General features: G+C 40.4%; 1 protein-coding gene across 12 annotated transcripts in view; it reads right to left on the bottom strand.

The window, feature by feature from the left end:
* PRRC2C (proline rich coiled-coil 2C) overlaps positions 1 to 25,242 on the bottom strand; it is a 69,416-nt gene that overhangs the window by 41,616 nt on the left and 2,558 nt on the right. For all 12 annotated transcript variants that reach the window (XM_030953836.1, XM_030953841.1, XM_030953840.1 and 9 more), the window contains exons 2-10: positions 11,694 to 11,861; positions 10,422 to 10,599; positions 6,926 to 7,029; positions 3,882 to 4,013; positions 1,795 to 1,967; positions 1,368 to 1,447; positions 630 to 763; positions 461 to 548; positions 57 to 198 (exon numbers count right to left, since the gene is read on the bottom strand). In XM_030953836.1, the coding sequence (XP_030809696.1) occupies positions 57 to 198; positions 461 to 548; positions 630 to 763; positions 1,368 to 1,447; positions 1,795 to 1,967; positions 3,882 to 4,013; positions 6,926 to 7,029; positions 10,422 to 10,599; positions 11,694 to 11,808 (1,146 nt within the window). In that variant the 5' untranslated portion in view covers positions 11,809 to 11,861. The remainder of the gene's footprint in view (positions 1 to 56; positions 199 to 460; positions 549 to 629; positions 764 to 1,367; positions 1,448 to 1,794; positions 1,968 to 3,881; positions 4,014 to 6,925; positions 7,030 to 10,421; positions 10,600 to 11,693; positions 11,862 to 25,242) is intronic.

The raw sequence follows: 25,242 nt of genomic DNA, 5'->3' as shown, positions 1-25,242 counted from the left end.
CGGAGCTCTCCTGACAAGGCTGCTGTCACAGGAGCTGAGGAGAAGAGCACACAAACCTGATCAAGCTGAGAGCTTTTGCTGTAAGACCCTTTGGCTGCTGCTGTGGAAACCTGGGTGGTAGACTTGGCATTTGTCTGTTCTTCAGTTTCCTTCTGGCCATCAGGACTCTGGGAATCTTTTGACGGTGTTTGTTCATCACTATGTGCAAAGAAATAAGAAAAACAGAATGCATACTCCACACAGGTATTTGGTGATTTATCTCCTAGCCTCAGCATTTCTTAGTCAGGGTAATTTCTACTCCACACCCAGCTGACTGGAGTCTGCAGGCAGTTATGCAGTTAAATACAGTATTAAATTACTGGAATTAGTGCTACTGGAATGAGTACTTGCACTCATTTCATGAATCTTTCCAAAATCTAGTTAAGTGACATTTCCCATCTAATTGGCAGCACCAACTCACCCACTTTCCTTCTCTTTCTGACTGCTTCCTTGCTCATCATCATCACTGAAATTCAACTGCTCAGTGTAATCCACTTCACTCTGAGCACCTGATGCATAAACAAATGTTCAATTAACCTTTCAGAAACATTCAGCATACAAATAACAGACCATTAATCTGATGTTCTTACCTGCCCAGCCTTCATCAGCCTCAGCATCCAGATTATCAAATTTATCAAGCTCTTTGAGTTCACTAGCACTGAGGATGGATGGGCGTTCAATAGGTTCTGAGCACCATGAGGGTGGGCCCCTTCCCCTTGGGCCTCTAAAAAATGAGAGAAACAAAAGCAACTGTCACTACTTATCCACAAGTGACAGAGAAAAGGTCAACTTGTATGATCATTATTTGAAATATACAGCACTGTTGTTTCAAGCACAGTGAACTCTCATGCACTGAGTGTCTACCAGGATTCAAATAATTACTCTTCCATGTGCACAGCTATCCTACACTATGGAAAAATACACAGAAAAGTGGAAAATTAGTTTTATAGTACATTAGAGCTCAACTTGAATTGGAAAGCATCAAAGCTGACAACCAGGAGTTGACTACTTTCACTGTAACAATGGAAGTCTTTATGGGCAAAATACTGGTTTAAGTTTCAAAGATGTTCCTGCAAATGACTCCTGCTCTTCACAATCAAAATCCCTGTAATATGCACAACTGCCTCAAGTTTTCCAGCTGAGCTCTCCAACTCCAGACACCCCATGACACTGCTCCACACAAGCAAAACCTGGGGGGCTGACCACTGTCAGTTCTTATAAAGTGTATAATCATCGTTGAGATACTCAGTGCAAATGATTTCTTTTTTTAAATTAAGTCACAGAGTTCATATCAAGACAGAAACCACAATCATTTTTAAGTTTCTTACCTGCTAGGCTCAGAATTAGGAAATCTTGTTGGACCTTGCATGGAGGGAGGATATGCCATTCTGGGATACTGATTAAACATCTAAAAAGGGATTAAAAACAGGAGCCACTCATTAAAAAGTATTACTGCATTAAGTACACTGAGACCATCAAAAGAAGTAATGGAAATAAAGTGAAACTCTCCACTCAAGTTTGCTTAGTATCTCAAGTGGGTGACATCAAGTCCCCAAGGGGAAGTGACTGGAAGAGTTGATCAACCCCTGACAAGTTCAAACTCCATGAGCCACATCCTGTGCTGGATCTCAGTCCTGCCCTTCGAGCAGAACTGATAAGAATTCCATGGAGGGGACAGAAAGGGGCCTAAGAAAATCCCACTAGCCAAAAACCAATCCCTGCTGCTTAAAAAGGGTTCATGCAACCATCACTCACATAAGGAGGCATCATTGCTCTGTACTGGGATGAGATGGGTGGCTGCTGCTGGCCATTCAGCTTGGGCTGAGGGACCTGGGGCAACCTCACATCCCTCTTGTCTCCTGCCTTCTGGCCATCATTCTGTTCTGCTGATGTAGCACTGCCATCTTCTTGTCCCTTAGCTTCTTGATCTGTTGGAGAAGGAGAGTTGTTGTTATTACCCCCATCCCTCCAACCAGTAGCATCTGCATGGACAGAACCAGCACACAAAAAGCCAGAAATAGACTTGAAATTGCAGATTTCCAGCCAGGGATGGTGAGGAACACGTTGTTCCCACGCAGCCCTCGGTGACGCAGCAGATGCACGTTCCTATCTGCTACTGCAACAAGCACTGGCCACTCGAGAATCAACAGAAGTTGCTTCCTGATCCTCTTCAGCCCACAGGTCCAGCTGTGTTCCTCAAGGGTCACAGCTAAATTGATGGACTGCTCTAGTTGTCCCATTCTACCTTCCAAAACACAGTGCAATTTTGGAAGGATACTGATTATAGCACAAGAAAGAAAACAGATTCAGCTGTGCTAAGTGGGCCACTGCTGACTCAGTGTGAAGATGCTGTCAATGCAAAGATCAAGGTTCCTAAGCAGCAAAGGCCTATAAGGAAATTCTCAAGCAGCTCAAAAAGAAAGGTAATGCACAGAATGTGTCCAAGTGAAGACAGGTACAGTCTGGTTTGCATCTCTGCCTGATAAGGATGGAATAGAAGTGATAAGGGCTGTACTTCTGGTGTGAATGTCTAGCAAATTGTCCAGGTGAAGTCAGGGATTTTAATGACTTATTTGTGCCAGGCACTCCACTCTTTTAGGAGTTTCTGCCTGCAGAGCACGGGTTAAGGCAAAAAAACCCACCAGGGTAAACTTAGCAGCAGTGCTCAGATTAATGGAGACAAAAATTCAGATACATTCTGTAAATGATGTTCCTTTAGGGACACAAACCTTTAAGCAGAGTTAAACTCTGCTCCTAAGTATCCATTACAGTTCTTGCACTTATCTCTGCTGGGAAGCACAGCTGCTAAAGGGGGACTGACTACGTGCCAAGTTCATTTAGCTTTCTGCTGTCAGACAGGAAAGAAGGGCTTAATATAGCATGTACAGTGCTGAGCAAAACTGTAACTGCCTGCAGGAGGCTGGGCAGACATGTAGCTGCTCTCATTTGGGGCTGGACACCTCTCCCTTTCCTGACAATTTATTCTTTAGATCAAAACCAAGACAACACATGAACAGGCACATGGCCTTGGTCTGCAGGACCTGACAAACAAATCAAGGAAAACCAAGACCTGTAACAAGGAGTTACAGATTGCTTTCTAAAGTGCCTATCAGTGGCACGGGACAGTGCCAGCCACCGTGCAGGACAGGACCTCTAGTCCATCAAACCTCATCAAAACCCAACTTTTGAGGGAGAAAGGAACTGTGTTTTCCACTGGTAACAAGACAAGTCCCAAAGACCTTCCCATTAAAGTGATCTGGGGAAGAAATACACATTTCTTTCCTGAGAGATGTAAACCCAGCACTGTTACAGTTGTTTTCACCAGATCTAATCCCCCACTGCTGAAACAGATCCAGCTGGTCAGAGCACTGCATCCAGGAGCTGAAGATGCCAATGCCTTCAAAGGCACAACCCACTCTTTTGGCATGCTGTAGACTGAACTTCCTCTTCAGGAATTTTCAGGCTCCACTCTTAGGTGTATGAACAACTTAAGGCCAGCCCTGATCACCATTTGTGTAATTAGTTAATTCCAGGAGAGTTCTTTAAAGAGGTATCCCCACCTGCTGTGACATCAGCAGCTGAAGCAAGAAAATGCCAGTATTGTGCAACTAAAAATGTTCCTTAGAGCACAACTACATGGGAAAATGGGAAGTGACAGGATTAAACACACTATTTTCCACACACCATGAACACAGAAAAGCAGAATAAAGCCCCAAATATCCACTTCTTCCATGTATGAGTGTGCTGATTGAAACAACATATTCATCTATTTCTTTTGTACAGGGCATAAGCAGTAAGTTCCACACAAACCAATTTCATGACAATTTGTAGCTCACACTCACTCTGTGGTCGTAGGTTGGCTCCTGATCCATCTTCAGCTGCATCCTTATCCTTGCCTGACTTTTCCTGATCCCCAGCTGCCGGCAGACTGGGGAATTCTTGCTGGAAATAACTATTGATTGGAATAGGTGGACCTGCACAGCAAAATATTCACAGAGTCACAACTTGCTGAAGTCAAAACAGTTCAGAAAGCAACAGAAGCCTGATCATCCTTTAGGAGTGAACACATAAAGCTTTAAAATAAAAACCATTAAGTGTTAAAGTCGCAGTCATTTACTGGCAATATAAAGGGTTCCAAAGTTGTTAAATTTACTGGACCAACTATGACAGCTGCTGAGGCTGAGAAAAATCCAGAAACACTAGAGAGCAACAATGGACAATGGAACAAGACTTAGCCCAGGGAGTACCTGGAGTTCTTCAGCTCTGTAACATTTTTCCCCACTCCTTCCAGACAAAGATTTCCTTCTTTTCACTTTAAAACTACAGTCCACCCAAGAATGGACAACTACGTAATTGCAAACACATTTATGATTAATTATTGTTCTAGTAAGAAATCGCCATGACTTTAAAAGGTCACAGCTTTTACACTATGAAAAAAATACCAGAACAACATTCTTTGATTTCAAAAAGCCTTGACATCATACTCAATACTGGAATTTAAGACTTCTGTTGTACATAGTATGGAAGCCACATATATAGGTTGTTTTCCTCGTTAGAAGGTTCTGTTGGCATCTGCTTTGCATCAGTTTCCTCCCCATACACATAATGTATAGTGACTTATTAGATCAGCAGCATTCCTGTGCCAAATCACCAATAATCTGAGTGCAGATTTCCATTCCAACAGCCTGAATAACAGCCTGTTTCTGTACCTGTCTCTGCTACCGACCACTGTAAGGGATGTGGTACTAGGCCACATGGATTATGGGAGAGGGCAAACTCACAAACAAGGATCTGAATATATGGTGTCCAAAACCTCCCAATCCTGACAACTGGCTTTTTTTTTACCAACTACAAGAACTTCTGTTCTCTCCAGTCTCTGACAGAATCATTCACAAAGATAAAATGCAGGGATCCCAGTGGGCTTTCATTTGGTTGGGATTTTTTTAAGAGTTAAACACAGGATAAACCCCTTTGTGCTGTGTAAAGGCATGTTAGCAAATACCAGTATTTATCCCTGTGTCTACAAATTTCCTTGAACTCCTTCAATTTTCATTCTGACTTCACATACTACAGACCACATTCATCTGTTTTTTCTTTAAGGACACTGGACTGTTGCTGTTCCTAAACAGCTACATGCAGTGACTTACTCAATGGGAAAGAAAAGCAGCCCCACTAACCAGGTGACCTGCCAGGCAAGGGAGCCCTTTCTGAGATCCTGTGGCATGCAACATTCATGAGTTTCATGAATCTGGAAAAATCCTTTCTGCTCAAGCCTATGCAGTGAACAATGTTTTAATGGCAAAGTAACAGCACCAGAGATCTCCTTGACTGTGTTTAAGCTAGAAACCTGAAAAAGTCAGACTGGCAACCAGCAGTTCAGAAAGAAGTTAAAAGATATTTTAGTAGTAATTTACTCCAAACTTCAGCTGAAGCTGAAAAATACATGTTGCTGTTACATTTCTAAGTCTTTCCCTTCTCCAAGAGGATCAGAGCAAGGTTTAGCCTTTCTCACTCAAGTTTTACAAGAGCATGAGGCTGAGGGAGTGCTGGAAGGCTCACGAGGCAGCTGGAGAAAGAGCAAGGTCTGAGAGCCAACTGCAGCTCAGGAGAGCAGGAGCACAACAGGTGGAGCCTGGGTTTTAAACCCAGGACAGCAAACAGCTGCTGCCAATTCACATCCAGCGCTGCTTCCTGAAAGCCTGAAACTGCAAACCCAGTGCTGCATTAATTGAATGAAATGAGGGTGCCATCTGGGCTTGGCACACGAGCTGCCATGGTAACTATGAAATAATTAGCTAAATGCATTTTGAAGCTACTGAGCCCAATCACTATTTCCTGTGTCATGGAGATGATCTTATCAGCTTCTGCAGGAAGGCTGCTATGCAGATCACTTTGCATCAGTGTTCATTCTTGGTTTTTAATTCCACAGAAATCCTGTAAAAGCTTAAAGGAGAAAAGTTTCTATATTTGACAGCACAGCACTGAACATTAAGCAGCATAAATGGAGTATTTAGAATTGTCACTTCTAATTCTCAGTGCAAAAAAATAATTAGATATGTGATGTTAACAAACTCCATATAATAGGTAAGAAATTACCCCCATGCCATTAATATTTTATTATTTTAAGAATTCTTCAGCTGGAAAGCCTAAACTCCATTTTATAGACATAGAAAGCTCACAAGTCTCAAACTTAAGGAATCAAACACATTGCAGGTTATTTATCATAATGGAGACAGAGGAATTTTAAGTAACCTCTCACTCTACAAGCATTTTAAAAGAAGATTTAGTTCTGAACTTACATCTGTAATGAAAACACCCAAGCTAAGAGTCACACTGATGGAAACAATTTTCCATCCTTTCATCCAATTATATTAAATAACCCTTGAAACACACCTTTAATGTTTTTCCCAGAAAGAAAACTACTTAAACACTATCATTTTGATACTAAAATAACCAAGGAATTTATAAAATGAAGGGAAAAGTATTGCTGTTTCACATGTTTCAACAGAAGCAAAACTACACATATTTTGCACAAAATGATGATCAGAATGACCACCAACTGTTTACACCTCTGTTTCCCATGCCAGAATTGTTTGTATTAGAAGAACTGACTGTGATCTGCCCTTCTCACCACAGCCACACTGAAGATTTTATGCTGCCACCATCACTTCTTTGGCAATTCAAAAGAGGTGACTACACCAAGCTTGTAGAAGTCAGCCAGCCCTGCTGATAAATGCAGTGGCTGGGATGGGCTCATTTCCCAGCCTGGAATGTTGCTTCCACAACCTTCCCCTGTCCCAACTGGCCTGGCCAAGCCTGAAGGGACTGCTGAGTGTGGGGGTCTCTCCCAGCCTGGTGTGCAGTGCAGAACCTGAGCAGCACTCACCATCTTGTCCTGGCTTGGTGTTGGCCCAGGATTTGGCAACAGGAGCTGCTTCTGGAGGAGCAGGAACAGCAGGTTTTGGCTGGGTCTGCGGCACGTCTGGCTGTCTGCAATGAGAGGAAAAGCACTTGTGAATACAAGAGGGTGAGCACACAATAACAGGGTCAGGATGGCTGCTGCAAACAAGGGAATAAAATAGGGGAGCTGTGCAGCTGAAGAACCAATAACTACTTTTCTTCAGAAAAGGCATTTTCTTACATAAAAGGAGTTGTTATAGTAACAGTTAAAAATTTGAATAAATTAACTAATTATTTCAAGATTCCATTTCCTGAAGAGGAGAGGAATGAATGAAAATGGCTGGGCAGAAAATGCAGCCAGGCATGAACTGGATTACACTTTTTAAAGAATTGTATTGGACAATCAAAAAAACCAATCCATCTACAACCATCAAAGGGAATAACCTGGATTAATGTTCTCTTGCCTTGGGAGTTAACAGAGGAAAGCACTTCAAGACCACCATGAACTGAGAGAAAGAAGGCAAATACATATCAGGAATTCCCAAATAAAAGGAACTGATAAGGAAAGCTAAAGATATCATGAAAAACTATATGGGTACCATAAACCGAAGCTTAGAACATTAAGTCTTAAGAAATGGGCTCAGTCCCACCATCTTAACAATGAAGAGGCACATGCACTCTTTTTGTCCAGTGTAAAAAACCCAGACACAAGCCCTTTCTAATCTGCAGATTCAGTCAATTGTTCAACCTCCTTCAGTAAAGGCTATTTCTGAAACCTGCATATTCAGTAACTTAAGACTCAAAGCATTAGTGTCTAAAACCAACTAAAACTAACCCTCCAGCTCCTTAGTGGGACCTTTTGATAAAACAGGAACTATGGGGCAAATCCCACAGTCTAGAATCACTTCATTACACCAGTGAAGAGAGAAGCAGTGTGCTATCATGTCACTTCACTGACAAGAAACAAGTGTAAAGCTTCAAGCAGATCCTAAAGTGATCCTAAATTTCTGAGCACTACCACTAAGAAATCGGTTCCATTTGGGTTCTGTTGTGATCAACCCAAAGCACTCCACAGGACTCCCAGAGCTGCCAGAGAGGCAAATATCAAAAAGATCACTGCTGGGCAGAAACACACAAGCGTCTCACAGGGATAACAAAATGCAATTTTCATGTTCCACGAGGGTATTACAATCTAGGGGGAAAACTCCAGTTCTCATTTTTTTCTGTTTTTCGCTTGCATTTCTTACAGCTGCACATTTTCTAAGCAGGCTTTGGGGAATTTATGACTTACATGGCTGAACTTTGTGACACAAGTCAAAGAAGGAACAAGAGTGCTAAAGAAGCTACTCCTTGCATTTCTCAGGTTACATATACAAGCCCATTTAGAATTTCAGTTATCTAAGCACTGCTCTGCAAATATGGATGAGTGAAAGAACTCAGCAGAATTTATCAAATCACTACACAACAGCCTGCACTATCCATGAAAGAGACTGAAGCAATACTCACAGGAATGAGTGGCAACTCAAGAAAGCAGTAAAGTAATTAATTTTCATAATTACAGGGAATAACACATTCATGTGAACTCCAATTAAATGATACAACAGAAAATGCAATAAACTAATGCAAGCTGTTATCAAGATGTAACCTTTATCTGCAACACTCCTGAGAGGAACAATAAAACACTTCACATGTAAACTGCAGCATTTCAAGTTGAAATATCACAAACACAGCAGCAGTCAAACAAATGATCTTGAGATCTGAGCAAACACATTAGATGGTCCAAATTCTGGAGAATTTCCTCATGGCCTGGGCATACACACCTGTTCCTGGGAACAGTTCTCTCCCCCTCACTAGTTTTATCTGGATTCTGAGGCCTTTATCAGAGTAATACATATGAGAATACAAACAACTTCCAGCTGCAGATAAGGGACAGTTACTCATTGGTTTGTAAACAGAACAACTCCTGGTATCTCCTAACACATGGCCATGCAAAGGCCTGCTTTAGTCAAACAAGCTACCAGCTCAACACAGATTTAACAGGGCACAGTGTAAGTGACCTTGAAGCACAGGGAGATGTTGTTAAAATACCAAACAAAACCCAGGGCAGAAAACTGTGACTCTGCAGTTTCAAAAGCTTAAAATAAAAGGCTAAACACAACACTATTATTCTTGAAGTCTATCAGCTTTTTAGGGAGATGTCTAAAATTGGTATTGAAATGTAGGAACGTATACAAAGAAAAATAAAGGGAGAGAAAGGATGAGGAAGGAAACCTTTAAACCTCATCTTTTGCCTTCACAAGCACTAGGAACATACAACCATTGTCCCTAAATGCCAGTGTTTTCCAGAGCAATTTAAATGAAAAGAATTAATGCTTAAACCTTGCTTCTACTTAAGCAGTGAGAATCACATCCTATTTTAGGCTTACATGGCAAAAAAGAACTGCTTTAAAATACTTTCCAAATAGAAATTGATAAGTTTCAGTTTCTATTTAATTTCTTCCTGTGCAGGACCAGGAGTTGGACTCCATGACCCTGATGGGTCTCTCCCAACTCAGCATATTGTAAGATTCTATGATCCTTTCATCCTGTTTTCTTTAGCTGTACAAGTGTGAAACAAATCATGCACCGAGCATGGGAAATTTGTATCATACAAGGTATACAACAGTGCACCAACATTGCCACAACTTCTGTCTTGCTTATTTCTCATACTGGAGGAGTCTGGAACAGTAGTGCAGAGGTTAAGATAAAAAAATTTGCAAGTCTTTAGAATTTATGGCATTCTAGCAAAAAAAATGAAATGCAAATATTAAAAACTATTAGGAAAATAAAGCAGAGACTTAAACATATGCAAACCAAGAATTTTTGAGTTTCCTCTGCCATACATCAGCACAAGCACAATTAAGCTGATTTTTACAAACTCATGAACTTGCAAGTTATTCTCTAATTTTCCTGCTGTGTTCCTTGGGGTTTCAAGAGAATTTTATTTAAGGTGATGACACTGATCTTAAAAAACATGCTGTAGTATTTCCTGTCAGCAGACATCAAAACTTACACGTCCAAGGAAATATTCTTCCCCTCATATGGAATTTATAAGCAGACCATTTTCAACTTAAATGTGAGGAGGTTGTTTTTTTGTGCAAGGTTTTTTTTTTAAACTATCCCTCTACTAGCAAGATTTTGCCTCACAGAAATTAATAATGGTGCTATTTCTTCTCTGATAGCTACACTGAGAACACTCAGTGTAGCAAATTTCTTCCCAGGTCCTGCCAATCCCAAGTTTTGGGCAAACCTGAGAGAAATGGCCCTACAAACTAAGCCAGTGTTAATTCTTTTTTTTTTTGATTCCACAGAAATCCTATAAAAGCTTAAAGGAGAAAAGTTTCTGTATTTGACTGCAGAACACTGAACATTAAGCAGCAAGAAATGGAGGAACTAGAATTGTCACTTCTAACTCTCAGTGCAAAAAGACGGTGAAAACTCACTTCTCTTCTTCATGCTGTTCTTGTTTTGAAGCCCATCCTGTGCCATCCTTAGGCACAATGTTCACATTGGGGTCGTTGCCTTTGTTCTCTGCTTTGAGGCTGGGCAGATTAGCTGGGGGAGGCATCCTCCTGGAAATAGCAACTTTTCCAAGACTCTGCAATCCATGGCGTGCAGCAACTGTGTGCCAGAACAGAAAGTGCAACTTAACAACTCTGTTTAGGCAGAGCTACTTGAAAATGTTTTGTAAGAAAGTCAGAAAAATTTAAGAGTGTTAAGAATTAAAAATTTTAAATGCTTCAGAATTTAGTATTTAAAAAAGGGAATGGAAAATATGTGATTTGGGAAGACCTGAGTACTTTTTGAGCAGTGAGCCATTATGGTTAGCCTATTCCAGAAATTAAAAAGGATATATGGCCCCACCTCTATATACAACATTCAGTGACAGAAAGCTAAAGAAGCCATTTACAACATGATGTTAATGTCAAGCATTATTCTCTTGCTCTCCTGGAGCTTAATGTACATTGATGAGTCCAGGAATACCTCTATGGGTCTGGCCCATTTCTTTATTGCTGCAAATTTCAGCTGGCAGATGCTGCCCTTGCAAAAACATTCCTACAAATTGTATTTACTCCAGACCACAAGTACAAAGCTAATGCACCCCACAGGACATTCAACCTACCAAGTACCCAACTCAGGGAACAAGCACAAGTTACTGCCCTGGGTAAAAAACAATATTGTGGCAACCTTCAACAAGCTTGGGCACTCTTTTTCTCTTTTACAAACAATTTAGGCAACTTTGTCAAGTTCAAAACCTTCAGAGCATCATTTCCCCCTGGTTCTCCATTCAATGACTCATGAAAAAGCAGGCTCACAGTCACCTTTTTCAAGATATCAGTGTGTAAGTTTTATCTAGTGTTTATCAAAAAATCGAAGTCCCTGAGCTGTAAGTGAGCATTGCCTTTTCCTTAATTAAACACTACCAGCATGGCAAATGTAAATGCAGTAAAATGCACAGCTGGGGAATGGCACATCTTTATTTACCCACATTCCTACTAGGCTGCAAATGCTGTCTCTCTGAACTGACAATCCTGTTTACAGCTAAGCAGAAGCTCTAATGAATGTTGCCTTCCACAATCCTTCCACTTCACTGCTGCACCAAGCAGTTATGAAAAACCATGCTGTGGTTAAGTGCTCATATACTCTGCACTCTTAATTAGCATTGCAGTAATGATGAAACTGCAAGAATGCAACTCTAAAGAGAGCTTACTCACCTGTGGTTTTCTGAGTTTCCAGTGACTTTCCCTTGTAAGTATTAAACAGACTGAGTGTTGCATACTTTGTTTTTCCATCCTTTGCTTTTGTACTCTGGCCTGACTTTTCCGACATTTCGCTGGAAACTCATCGAGTCCGGTACCTTCCGTTCGCTCCTCAAAATCTGCCTGCGGAGAAAAACAACAGAGAAGTGAAACAACCTGAACAGGAGCCAAGACTGAAGTCAGAGTTCACAGGGCAGAAGTGGACAGCATATTTAACACCATTAGCACTGTTTCATTTAAGCATTCTGCAGGATGCCAAGGAATGCATTAACTCCAGAAAACTTATCCTTATGTAACATCAGGAATTTTTAAGTATTTCTGTCTCTTCAATAAGAATGTCACAAAATCAGGAGGGTCAGCATTTAATTAACATCAAACACTGTTAAAATGGTAAATACCATCCATGATTTCACTAGAAAATGAATAATAAAGACCCTATCTCAAAGCCCACAAACACACAGAATTTCCACCAGCAGCTCCTTCCCCAGTGGGGAAGCTCAATGACCTCACCCACTCCCAAAGCCAAGTACTGAGACAATTAACAGTTACTGCAGTACAGTATTTCTGGAATCTGCTTCTTTTTTCTCCAATTAAAACCATCATGAACAGAGCAGCCAGAGACACTAAATACACAGAGTAAGAATTTTTTGTTTGTCAAAACCAGAACACAGTCTGCTCAGAGGAGGAGAGTGAGAATTCCTTAAACCAAGAGTTACACTATTCTTCCTGCAGCAGTAAATTACAGGGCTCTTGGAGCAGGTGAATGACTCTCCTCCCTCCTTCCCCCAGAATAACAGGCCTTGAGAGAAAGAACCCAGTAATTAACTGTGAAACTTCTCTAGAAGTTCTTGGAAGGAACTTGCAGAGTTGCTGCTCATCACCAGGCAGGAACACAAGTGAGCATTCACTCAAACAGAACATTATAATACACGTTGATTTCTCGTCACAGTCAAAAATCCTGCCACCCTCTTTACAACAACAATTTTTAATCTGTTCCTATATGAATTCCAGAAGAGTTATATATGCTCAAAGACTTGTGTTTCAATCTAAAAGAAGGCAGCAAGAAGCAAGTCATGCTGCTCAAACCCTTCAGTGATCAAACTCCCATGTCAAACCCAGAGCTGCAGATCTTCAAAGGGAACGTGATTCCCATGCAAGGTGCTCATGGATTAAGAGTCTGCAAGGACAAGCAATCTAAAGAACAAAGCACCTACTTGGTCATGACAGACATTTAGCAATGTCAAATACCATGGAAATTTAATTTATACAAGTATGACAACATTCCCATCCTCCTCTGCCTTCTACCTCAATTTACAAGCCATGATTGAAAAGAAATTAAGATGGCAAATAACCTTGGGGTGGCTCAGCTTCAGCACAACTTGGGCCAGAAGCTATTCTATCACAATCCACGCAGCCTGCTGCAAAGGGGACAATCTCCAGCCTCGTATGGGGCCAAGAAAATATTCTCCCCTCAGAAAAAGACAGCAACTCCCAGATTCTTCCAGATTAGTCAGCACTTGGCTATTTCAACAGCAACTGTTACACCAACAGTTATTTTATGTGTCATCCAAAAATACGAATTGCAGGACGGGAGCAGGGTGAACCCAGCCCACCGAGTGAAACAGGGCTGGGAATCAGAACTCTGGATGAGCTGTTTGCACTTGAAAGAACGTGTGAGCACAGTGACTGCAGTTAAAACATCGCCTGAAAGCTGGTTTGCCACCCTGTGCTCCTGGCAGTTACTGCCCAGCACCTTCTGCGGTGCTCCAGGATGACTGTGGTGGGTTCTTTTCCATAAATACGAGGCTGGGAACAGAGAGAAACAGAGGAGTGGAAGGGCCAGAGCCTGCCAGGCTCTTTCACAGAGCTCCTTCTGGTGAACTGAATCTCCTTCCAGAAGCAAAGGCCAATGCAGAGCCTCATGTCTGATGCAGACCCAGCCTGATAAACGAGTCTGCCTGGATTCAGGTCTGCAGACAGGCTGAAAGCAGAAGTCTGGCCATGAATAACACTGATGGGCAAAGCCTGACATGCTGGATTGCAAGTAACTACTGGGGCAGCCTGAAGAGTGAAAGGCTGCTTGATAACTCCAAAGATAAGCTTGTCTAAATTCAGGTTTCAGACTCCAAAGATAAGCTTGTCTAAATTCAGGTTTCAGACTGGATGGGTTTTTTCCTGTAAAGATATTTGAGTGTTGAGCTTTGGCTCCCAGTGGAACCTTGCAGTGCAGTTTTTTTGGATAGATGAGGGACAGCCTAGCAGCCAAGTCTGTGGCTGGAATCTAGATTTTGTATTTATGATAAAGACTCCACCAGAATCATCCTGGAGCATCACAGAAGGTCCTGGGCAGTAATTGCCCAGTGCAGAGGGGGGCAAACCAGCTTTCAGGTGAGCCTCCAACTGTAACAAGTCCTACACTCCAATCACTGTGCTCACACATTCTTTCAAGTGCAAACAGTTCATCCAGAGTTTTAATTTTTGGCCCAAGACTCATCCCAGACAAGGAGCTTGTAAACAAAAAGTAGCTTCACAATGGTGAAGAATCTAGAAACTGGCAAACAAAACAAATAAATTTAAAAAAGACAACTTGGGTAATTTTTTTACCCCCAAAATTGTCAACAGCAGCAAAGCGCTAACAGATACAGACAAAGCAAACAGAAAGCAGTTTGAGGGTGGTTTAAGATAATCTTCTGTCATATTCTTCCAAAGCCTGCACCTCTGGTAGAGATGAAATATGGAAAATCTTAATCATAATAACACTCTTTTTACAGAGCAATACACATTTCATACTCAGGCAGACCTTCACTGTAACAACTGCTCTTTCTAGAACGTTTGACAGCTTCAAGAACAGGGCAGTGAACACGTTCTCTGAATACCCCTTTTTATGTTTAATTTAGAAAAATTAGTCTGCTCATTACAACTGAGCTCTAAGCCTTTTATACTATTAAAATTCATACTGTTTGACAAGTTTTTCCCAACTTATACTACATAGAAAAACAAACTGTTTTACAATGATTAAAACTGCATACTCCTCAGTTATCTGACTTGCACAAAATAAAGAATTAGGCAGGTCAATATATTCAATAATATACAATATATATATATATTTAAGTACATTTAGACCTGATAGTGGTTGCCAAAGAAGATATTCTTACAAAATTAGACTTTCGACCAGGTACTGAAGCCAGGGGTGACAAACCCTCCCTCTGAAGAGCTTTGAACAAACATCCTGCCGAGTCACACATTAAACAAGCACTCAGTGCCACCTGACATCAGCTATGAAGAGACAAATGCCTGAATCTGAGCCATGTGCAACCATCCAGCTCCAAGACTTCAGCTCTGTGTGCCACATTCCTGTACCTGAGCACTGGAATCACTCCCTCTGCATAGAACACCTGAGGTGTTTCAACACAGGACACATCAAGCACTTTGCTCCCCAGGTGATTCCCAATTTGCCCAACATTTCCATGTTTTGTTATTATTAGTCAAACCCTCACAGTGAAGTGTTGCTGTGCACTAGGTTTAGGCTGTGTGCTGTAGCAGAGGCAGCTGTGAGCACCCCTGAGAACACACACAAGGTGTCAGGAGCACTTTCCAAGCTAAGGAAGCACAGTGACAGCCACCAGAAGGACAGGAACAGCACCAGCCACAATGGCACTTGGCAGGGTTCACTGCACCATCAAGAAATTTAAGCAAGTCAGCTGTTCACTGTGAATGATTACAGTTACTATTACACACAGCACAGTGCTCCCAAAATTCTGGAGCAAACATTTACCTTTCTGCTGCTCTGCAATGTTATTAATTAAGTTAACTGAACTTCACTGTGCCTTGAAGATTTTAGGGTAAAAATTATTACTCTAATTTCTGTACCAAGCTATTTTTTCAGACTCCAACTGGTTGACTGTTTTAAATCCTGCAAGGAACTCAGAAGCTTGTGTACAGAAAATAGCACACAAAGGAGCTGCCACAAATTCTAAATATCCTGGTCTCTGTTAAGGAACATTTACTTGTGCTTTCTTAGACATTTAGAGCTGGTACAAGAACAAACTGAATGCAGTGGATTCCAGACTGCAAAAACATGTTTTTAATAGTAAAACCCCAGCAAACAAAACCCCACACATATCCCACTAAATTCCTAGCTCTCCTGATCATTTTAGAACTCATCTCTATGACTTATTTAGAATTTAATGATACAATTTAATACTCCTGAAAACTTTGGATAGTGTTCCATTAGGAACAACTGCAGCCTTGAAAAGGTGTCACCTCTGCTTCAGAATAAAGTTTTACTTAAACAAGGTAAAAATCTTACATATTTTGAGGACTGAGTTGCAAGAAGTAGAAAACATTTAACAACTTGACTCCTAAATTCTTGTCAGACCAAATGACAAACCATATTTTATACACTGTATTTTTAAACCCTTAGACAAAAAAGGTCTGGTTTTTGGTGCAACATGTCAAGAGATTTCTTCAGCAGTATTACAGTTAGATTTAATACAGTAAGATTTAATAGTCCTTCCATCTCAACCCCCAGCCCACACCTCTTCAGCCTACAAGCTCAATCAGAACAGGTAACCTGGACAGGAGATTCCCAGGATTAAAAGCATTAAAAATACTGGAATAATTCTCACAATTCCTATTCAACACAGCAAGGATCTCTAGTCCCTGCCACCTCTACTCCAAGGGCTGAGTTTTGGCCACATTTGGAGAAAGATGCACTGGAATGATTTAAGGCAAAGAGCAACACTGAAGACTCAAACCAGCTGAAGATTTGAACTCTCAGTGCCTCAAATGCCCATCTGTGAATTGGGAAACATCACAAAAACACTACATGAAAGTTTATTCATAACTGGGACACATTAGCACCTCTCTCAAAACAGAAACCAATACAGAAAGAATTTCCATACACTATTTTAAGCACACTAAAAGTAGTGAAAGGGTAAAAATCATCTTATACAAATCTGTTATTTGTATCCAGCCATTCACTTTTCTAAGAATAGCCTTGTTTCTGGGACACTGAACAATATGGTTCTGGTAAATCCTGGAACCAAATACAACTACTACTAAAAAAAAAAAATCATATATACATATATTTATATATACATATATATTATATACATATAATATATATATATACACACACACACATACATAATATTATATTAAACTTTTTTACCACATATGCCATTGGTTTTAGAGGCAGATGCTCCCAAATCAGTGTTAGTAATCTAATAAAAAAAATATTTCACTGCACACAAAAATGCAGCATTAAAAATTTCAATCAAAGTTTTCATTTCAACTCTAAGTCTGGCATATTTAGATTCTAGAACTGAACAAACTGCCCACTACTGTAAAATCTAAGCATAATCTGCAGCTAGATACTAATTTTTGAAAAATAACTGTGTGATCTTCAGAAAAGAGACCAGTTTAAATAAATTACAGAAAGAGAATGCCAATTTAAAACAAAGAAACAGAGGATACTGGAGTCAAAGCACTTGGAACCCAAGAAAGCCTTTTTTTTTGTGCTTTTTGTAGCCCAGTCTATGGAATCCTATTATTTTAAAAGGATACTCCAAAATACCATGCAATTACTGAATACATGGGGTTTGGATGTGGCTTTGAAGAGGGAAGGTTGCACACAGATAAAAAATAGAATTGCAATTAAACACTTCTCTGACATGGATGTTTATCAACAATCTCTTCTTGGTGGTTTTATACTTTCACCTCCGGAACCAGCATTTTTAGCCCAATTTTTATCTACAAAAACATAACAACATAACAAATACACAGAAGTTCTGGCCATTTATCCCACTATTAAGAACTCTTAAGAACTGCAGCACTATCAGCTTAATATGACACAAAAACAAGCTTGGAGAACCTCTGGTAACACTTGGGTAGCAAAGAAGTCTAATAAAGCCTCTCAAATCAGGATTTCCCTTCCTTCCAAGAGCCACTTGCAGCAAGGTTCATTATCAAACAGATTGCTGCTAAGCAGGCTGAAAACTGCAGAAGATTTTGGGGATTCCAAGCTTTTCCTTCATGCACCTCCATCAAGGCTTTTTCTTCATGTACCTCCATCAAGGCTCTATGACCTACAAGAGGAGAAACTCCTCAAATCTTTGAAGAGTTTTGGGTAGATCTCAGTACAGTTCATTCTTGAACAAGACCTACACAAGTTTAATATCCTTAGAAAGTCTCACTAAAACACTCTTCCATCTCTAGATGTTGGGCTCAGTAGTTTCCAGCACAGCTTGAAAGAGGGTGCAAAGCACTGATTGCATGGACTCTGTAAAATCCATGGAGATTGGCAGCCAAGTTGGACAAAAAAAACCCTTTAATAACCATCTCCATGTATTCTCAGTGGGAGAACTGTGGGATGGGCACAATCTACAGAGGAGTTAACAGCCACCAAATGGAAAAAAATCAAAATTAATTTGGCTCTTCAGAACCAAGGCACTCCATCCTGAGACAAAGCTGGAGCAAAGCACACTTTGCTAGTTCAATCATTCTTCAAATAGCTCCTCTTTAAAGCCTAAGAAAGTCTTTCCAAAACAGCACCAAAACTGAGTGTGCCAGGTGGGAAACACACCATGACACAAGACAGCCATTTTAGGGCATCATCCCCACAGATGCATCTATAAAAATGGAGTTTGGGGATGCCAGAAATGGGCACGCACAAATATGTCAGCATCAATTCTAACAGACATGCAACAACAGTCTAAATAGAGCTAAGCAATGAAAAACAACCCAAATTAGCCACCCACAAAAAAACTCTACTCAGAAAGTACTTCAAAGCATATGTTACTTTGAACCAGCAATCTACAGAGCAAGCAAATCTGCTGCCTCAGAAAGGTTGCAAGGCAGCTTGTGGAACCCATTTTTTGGGAGATATACTGATCACCTAAACCCTGGCTTTCCAACAGGAAAACCAGCAACAAACCACAACAGCTCAGGGAATTTTTGTTGGGAGCATTTTAAGGCTAACATGGCACTAACCAAACTTTTAGGATGATTATTGCAGAAAAAAAATTATGTGAGTTCTATTCTTTTTTTTTTCTTGAGCACAAAAGAAAAAAATAATTAAAAACCCCACAGATTCAAGTACAGCAAACCTTAAATTTGTCTCTATCCATAGATTTAAATATCTATTTAACTGTATGTGCATGAGTATTTCAATGCAACCATATTCCTGTGGAACAGCCCTGACAGAAGAAGAAGCTTGATCAGCAGGCTCAATCAGAATCAGCATGACTTAAAATGTGTCCACATAACAAGGGATTAAAAAGCCACAGACAGGTTAAACTCACACTGGCAATAAAGCTGCACTCAATACTTCCATGTGTCACACAGCTGCTTTCTTTCAGCTAAGATCATTTCTGGTGTTTCTAGTGCTTAGGAAATCTTCTCCTTGTTAAGTGACCTCAGGTAACTGAGAGATTCTGGTCCCATCCCCTCCCCTCACAGGCAGAAATGATGCCAGTGCAGTTATTTAAGAACTCTGGGGGGAAATAAAGCAGTTTTCATTTCATTTAGTGGAATTTTTTTGCATGTTTATATTCAGAGCATCAAATAAAGCTGTTCAATATCCTCACAAATACTATCTAAATATTACCTACAACAATGCAGTTATCCAAGAATTCAATGCTTTCAATGTTTGCCTCTTTCTTCCATATTTTACACCAATGGCCCAAGTCTGGTCTTCAGCTTTCTAAAGAATAAGGGAAGCTGTTCATCAAGACACCCCTCACACTGACTTCTGCCTTTTACAAGGAGCTAAGGAGATCATTTAGAGATGCACTCAAGCATAAATACAGCTATTCTTAAAATAAAATGCTCAAATTAGGAAGTTCCTCCCTAAAAATTTCATTCAGTTCTCAACTACTGCATGTGCAGAAGATATAATATCCCTGTCTGCTGTGGCTTTCTAATGAAATATTGTTATTTCTATTGTAATGATAACTTTAAAATTAAAATAGAAATTGATTTTTTAAAAATATTGATTTTCAAAGTGGAGTATCAAACAAGGTCAAATTAAGAAATTCCCTTCAGTGAATTTTGTGTCTGGTAATTCTTTGCATTTCCAGAGGTTAGATAATGAAAAATGGTACAAGAATCACCAGAGAGTTTTAACAAAAGCTCTTCTGCCATTCTGGACTGAAAGCCCAACATCTGCCACCTCAAGCAGCAGCACTTTTAAGCAAGTAAGACTCCTACAGAAATCCTCCTCTGGTGGTCAAGTACCCTGAAGAAGTGAAATACATGATGTCCAAACTCAGCCTTAAGGCTCAAATCCTTAGCCAAAAAAAAAAAAATTGATAACTGGTTTAAAAGATCTAGATAGAAGGGATTTTAATTTGGTTTCTGAGTTCAGAAAATTTACTTTGGTCATTTTTTTCAAACTTCTTTGCAATATGAGGAATAGTTCTTTAGGCTAACAGACTGATGGAATTTGCATACAAATAGTAAAGAGAGGGGACTTAAAGGTTGAAGTTGTGAACCTGATTGCACAAAGTCAGTCTGTCTGTCTGTCTGTGCAGTCACAGGTTTGTAAGGCTGCACTTGTCCCAGAGAGCTGCCCACTGCTGATGGAGGTGATGTGGAATTGTGTTTAATGAAACAGCTCTCCACATGTCTGCTTGCAGATTCCAAGAGTAATCACACTTGTCCAGTTCTTTTTAGAGCAGTTCCCAGTTTGGGTTGAGGCACAGCAAGGCAGCAACGCCAAACAAACCTTATTGCTCACTGACACATGAATAAAAAAGCCAAAAAGCCTCCTAAACTGTAGGAAGGGAACAGCACAGTGGAATATGGTGACCAGGTAAACACAGCACAGCCTTCACTGGTACTGCAAGTGTTCAGCTCATTTTCCCATTTGTTCTACACAAACCAGACCAGTGGAGAGAAACTCAACACCACAAGCACAGCTCAAGTGCAAATGAGGAGTTAACCACCAATACCTGTACTAGAAGCACTCCTTCAATGTCAGCCCTTTGCAAATTATCCCAGTTTCTCTGCCAGAAAGGATTTTTCAAGACATTCCAGTAAAGAGACTGCCAGTGAGTGTCCCACCTAGGTCAGAACCAAACTGGACAAGGCAATGCACCAACCCAGCACAGCTACTCTGGCCATGTGCTGGCAATCCTCAGACACAAATTCCAGTGTTTACATGTTTCAGTAGGTTTTTTTCCCCAAAAATCTACTCTTTTCTGAAAACCTGACATGCCAGATTTCTCTGCAGGTCGCTTTTACAGCAGGCTATTTCATTTCTTCTTAGCCTGACAAAGTGTTTACAAGTCTTTTCCTGTTTCTTTGACACCAAGTATTAAACAAATTTTTTGCAACACAGATTTTTGATTTTCCAGTTTCATGCAGCTGGTTAAGAAACTTTCATAAATTGTAAATTTTTAATTGAGGCAAGAGTTTTGAAGTTCTGGAAGAAAGCCAGGGCCAGAAAAAAACCCCAAACAGTTTCTACAGAATTAAAGAGAGCATCATAATGATAAGCATTCTCATTATTTCTGGGAACAGAACAATGCAAGTGCTTTTGCCCAATTAGCTTTTCAACTTGCAGATGCCAAATGAGACTTATTTTTAAGATTTGCAAAACCATTTATTAAAGAAATTTCCATTATTTGGAAGAATGAGAAAACTTCAAAGCTCACAAAACTGAATCGCTGCCTATTTTTGAGCACAAGATAAGGGAATAAATTAAGGCAAATTCTTGCAGAAACAAGCTGTGTACCTGCTATCAAAGTGCAGGATTCAGACAGCAGCCTGGGAGGCAGCATTTTCTCTGAATACAAAACACTACCATGACCTGTCTTACCTGTCAGAATTTTTAACTGAAAAAATTACAACTATTCACCAAGTTTCTTCATAGCTAATTTAGATCAGTTTATCCAGACCCCAGCAGCTCTCTGTAAAGGCATCTGTTAATGGTTAGGATCACAAACAATCCCATAAAAAATTACAAACACACTCAGCAGACTGTCACAAGCACCACTTTGTTTCTTGCTCAACTGAACCACACCACCCAGCAGAAGCCTGGAAAAGCAAAAATATCAGCAAACCCTTCTCCCCACACACGAAGTGACATGGAGAGCATCCTCCTTGGTGGCATCCTGAGTAGTGACTGCTGTGTCAGCCTGAGAAAAGGGGGACAAAAGACAAATCCACTGGGGCTACAGCAGCAGCCTCACCCCTCTGCTCTGTGCCGATCTGGGTCTGCTCCTCTGCAGGTGCTGCCTGGGGGAAGGTACCAGAACAACAGCTGAGTTGAGCAGGATTCCCCTCCTGAGGCTGGCCCCAGTGATAAGCTGGTGCAAAACACTTCCTTCTAGGAAGCTGATGAAAGAAAATCAATAAATACATGAAAAAAGACCAGATGCCCAACAGATGAGCAGAAGCTGCAGCCATTTACAGCCAATGCCCATGCTTCCACTGTTTCAGTTTTCCCTTTCACTTTAATACTTATGCAAAAACTTCTTTATTACCAATCCTCACTGAGCTGGTGGCACATTTTCAACCCTTCCCACCCACCCCATGCAGACCTGGGCAGTGGACAGAGAGCAGGACAGATTAGGAGAAAAAAGTTAAATCACTCCTTTGCTGGGAGTAACTCAAGGAATCTCTTTCAAAACTTCCATTTCCTGCTCCTTTACCACAATTTCCAAGCCCCAGTGAAATAATTAATGTTTTTTCACAGAGGAAGTGAGATCTTTTTTCAGCATTCTTCCCCTGGAACAACAACACTGAGCAGATTTCTCATCATGCTTTTCTGTATCTTTAAAGTATCCCTGACCTCAACTGCAAATAAGTAAAAATTTTTATAATTAACTTGTTTTTCCAAAGCCCCTATTCATAAGTTAATCCTTAAATAAGAAATAATTACATCTCAAGGGTTTTATTTTGGAAATTTGGTATTAGTTGCTTGGAAATAATGTTCAGGCAAGCTCCTCTGCTCATGAGCTCCTACAGAATATTTTGACAGTGCACAGGAAGCACTCTAGGGCTACATCCTTAAGGATTTCCCCCTTTCTTTAGAACACACGTGCCAGAATTATTGCCCTCTTTGCCAGCTTTCTCCCCTAATTATTTTCTGTTCATCTTCTCAAGGTATTTTTGCTGTGAAGGGTCCAACCTGAAGATGAAAGCACTCAACAATAAGAACCTACAGAAAAAAGTTTTGAACTCTTGTACAACCTCACCATTATATAAAAAAGTTTAAAACAGTTACTCTAATCACTTATGTAATGACTTAAGCTACTTGTCACCACATTTAAAACTTCCCACCTTGCCCAAATTCTTTGCAGCACGTTACTCCTATCATATTCCTAACCTTACTCATGCACATCAAAAATAAACATAATTCCTTCCCTGTATTAAAGAGATGCTACAGCATGTTTTGAAGGTTTTTAAGATACTCCCACTGTGATAGTGAGAGCCAGGGTTGCCAAATGCTCCAGCTTGTAACACACTGTCAGCAGCAGTAAAAAAATCTCACTGCAATGCAAATAAAGGCGGTAGAATTTTGTTGCTCGGTCTGGTCCAGCTTGGAGAGAGCTCAGAGCCACTCACAGGCTCTTCTACCTGCTGCCCATTATCCTCTGGAGCTCTGGTTACATGCTTCTCCCTGTGACTCACTCAGTTCTTGGAACAGACACATCTCCTTGTTCACTGAGGAATGCTCAGCATGGAAGAGATGCAGCTGCCAACACCACACTGACAACAGCTCTGGACAACACCAGTTAATTACAGTAAGGGTTCACTCCAGACCTCTGCTTTAGACTCAGTTTGACCGCAAAAAAAAAGGGAAAAAAGAAGATGAGAAGCTAAATTGAAAAAGCCTTATCAGCATAGGCAGCTTTATGCATCTGTCTCTCAGCACTACAGAATCCATTTTCCATGGAAGTTAACTTGCATCTGCCAAATGGCTGCAGAGCAGCTTTAACATCTTCACTTGCTCTTGGTTCTGTGTTTATTCTGCTCAGAAAAAAATCCAACCCACACAACCCTTGACACTTTGCTTTCAAAATGCAGTAAATAATTCAGGCTCAAGACATTATTAAAAAACTTATCAAGGAACTTTTTGTTATCCAAAGCTCTGTGTGTCCCACAAAGCTCTGTCCATGCTGGTGGCTTCATCTGTGGCATGAAAAACATCTCTTGACCAAGGTGACTCCAGCAAAGCAACCACTCAGAAATGCCACAAGCCAAAGGCAAGCTTTTCTTGCTAAAATACATCTTTCTTATTTGCATTGTCAAGAAAAAATGTTCTTGTTCCTTTTCATTAGAGGACTTCTGTTGCGCACCTGACTGTCCTACACACAACTAAAAAACAAGCCCTGTAAATCAGTATTTTTTTTTTTTTCAAAATGAAAGCATCAATTCATTGATATTAAGACTGAGGACCTTCAGTGGAATATCTGGTGAGTTTGAAACAGAAGTCCTAAAGCAGTATCAGGTCTTTAACTGAGAGGAAATCATTGGGTTCTCAAACAAAAAGCAAATGTTGCTGCACTTCCACCTTAGCTGAAGGTACAAATCATTTTAAATACATCTTAAATCATTACTGCTGCAAGCATTCCTTAAAATTATAACTGTAGTTTGAAATTGTAAGTTAAAATTTACAAACAATAAAATCTAGCAACAGTCACTTGCTTACAAAATATGAATTTTAAATCAAGTGATGCATTTTGTAGTGATTTATTTGATTTCATGAGGACAGCCTGAGAAGGAATGCTCAGAAAGTTTGGTTTGCTGACTTAAGCAAGCAGTGCAGCAAAAAAGGGCAGCGTAGTCATTACCAAACTACAATTTACAATTTACAGCCCAACTAGGCAAAACCCCAGTAAGGCTGCCATTTCACTTAGGAATCAGCTGTACATGGATTAAACTGGTATTTAAGAGACCCCTCTTCTCTCAGTCACCCAGGACTGGGTGATGCCCCAGCACTTGTGCATTTGCTGTAGCTGAACACAAAGTGCAGCCATTCCTGTCTCTGATGCTGGAAGACCCTGGAAATGCAGCCCACATTATTTTCAAATAAACATCAGTTAAAATTTATCACCATCATCCTCCAGACTGAAGACATGTAAGGCTGATTCTGCACTCTCATTTCCCCGTTAATCAAGGCAGTGTCAGATAATTTAAACCATGAACAATGGGAATGTTAAACAGTTTCTCTCTCTAGTTTGTGTTTGCAATCTGTAACAGACGAGCTCGTTAGCATTGACTTAGAATGTTATGTAATGGCTGAGGTATTTGTAATAAAAACAGTCTATTTCTGTTAGCCTGCTCTTCATAGACATAAAAGCTGTCTTCATCTGATTTTTATTAGGACTTCATCTTCCTCTGCTCTTGATGCATTTTCTAAGACTCCTGTGCACTCCATTTTCATTTCACCAATACTCAGGGTTATTTTCTCCCACGTCCTCACACGAATTTCAGCTTTTTATTTTCACACTACTTTCACCCCTAAGCTTCCAGTGGGTTTTGTAAAACCCAA

This window comes from Camarhynchus parvulus, chromosome 8, assembly GCF_901933205.1.
Source record: "Camarhynchus parvulus chromosome 8, STF_HiC, whole genome shotgun sequence".
Taxonomy (NCBI): Eukaryota; Metazoa; Chordata; class Aves; order Passeriformes; family Thraupidae; genus Camarhynchus; species Camarhynchus parvulus.
The sequence above is the reverse complement of the archived record's forward strand: the minus strand, read 5'-3'. Positions and strand labels throughout refer to the sequence as shown.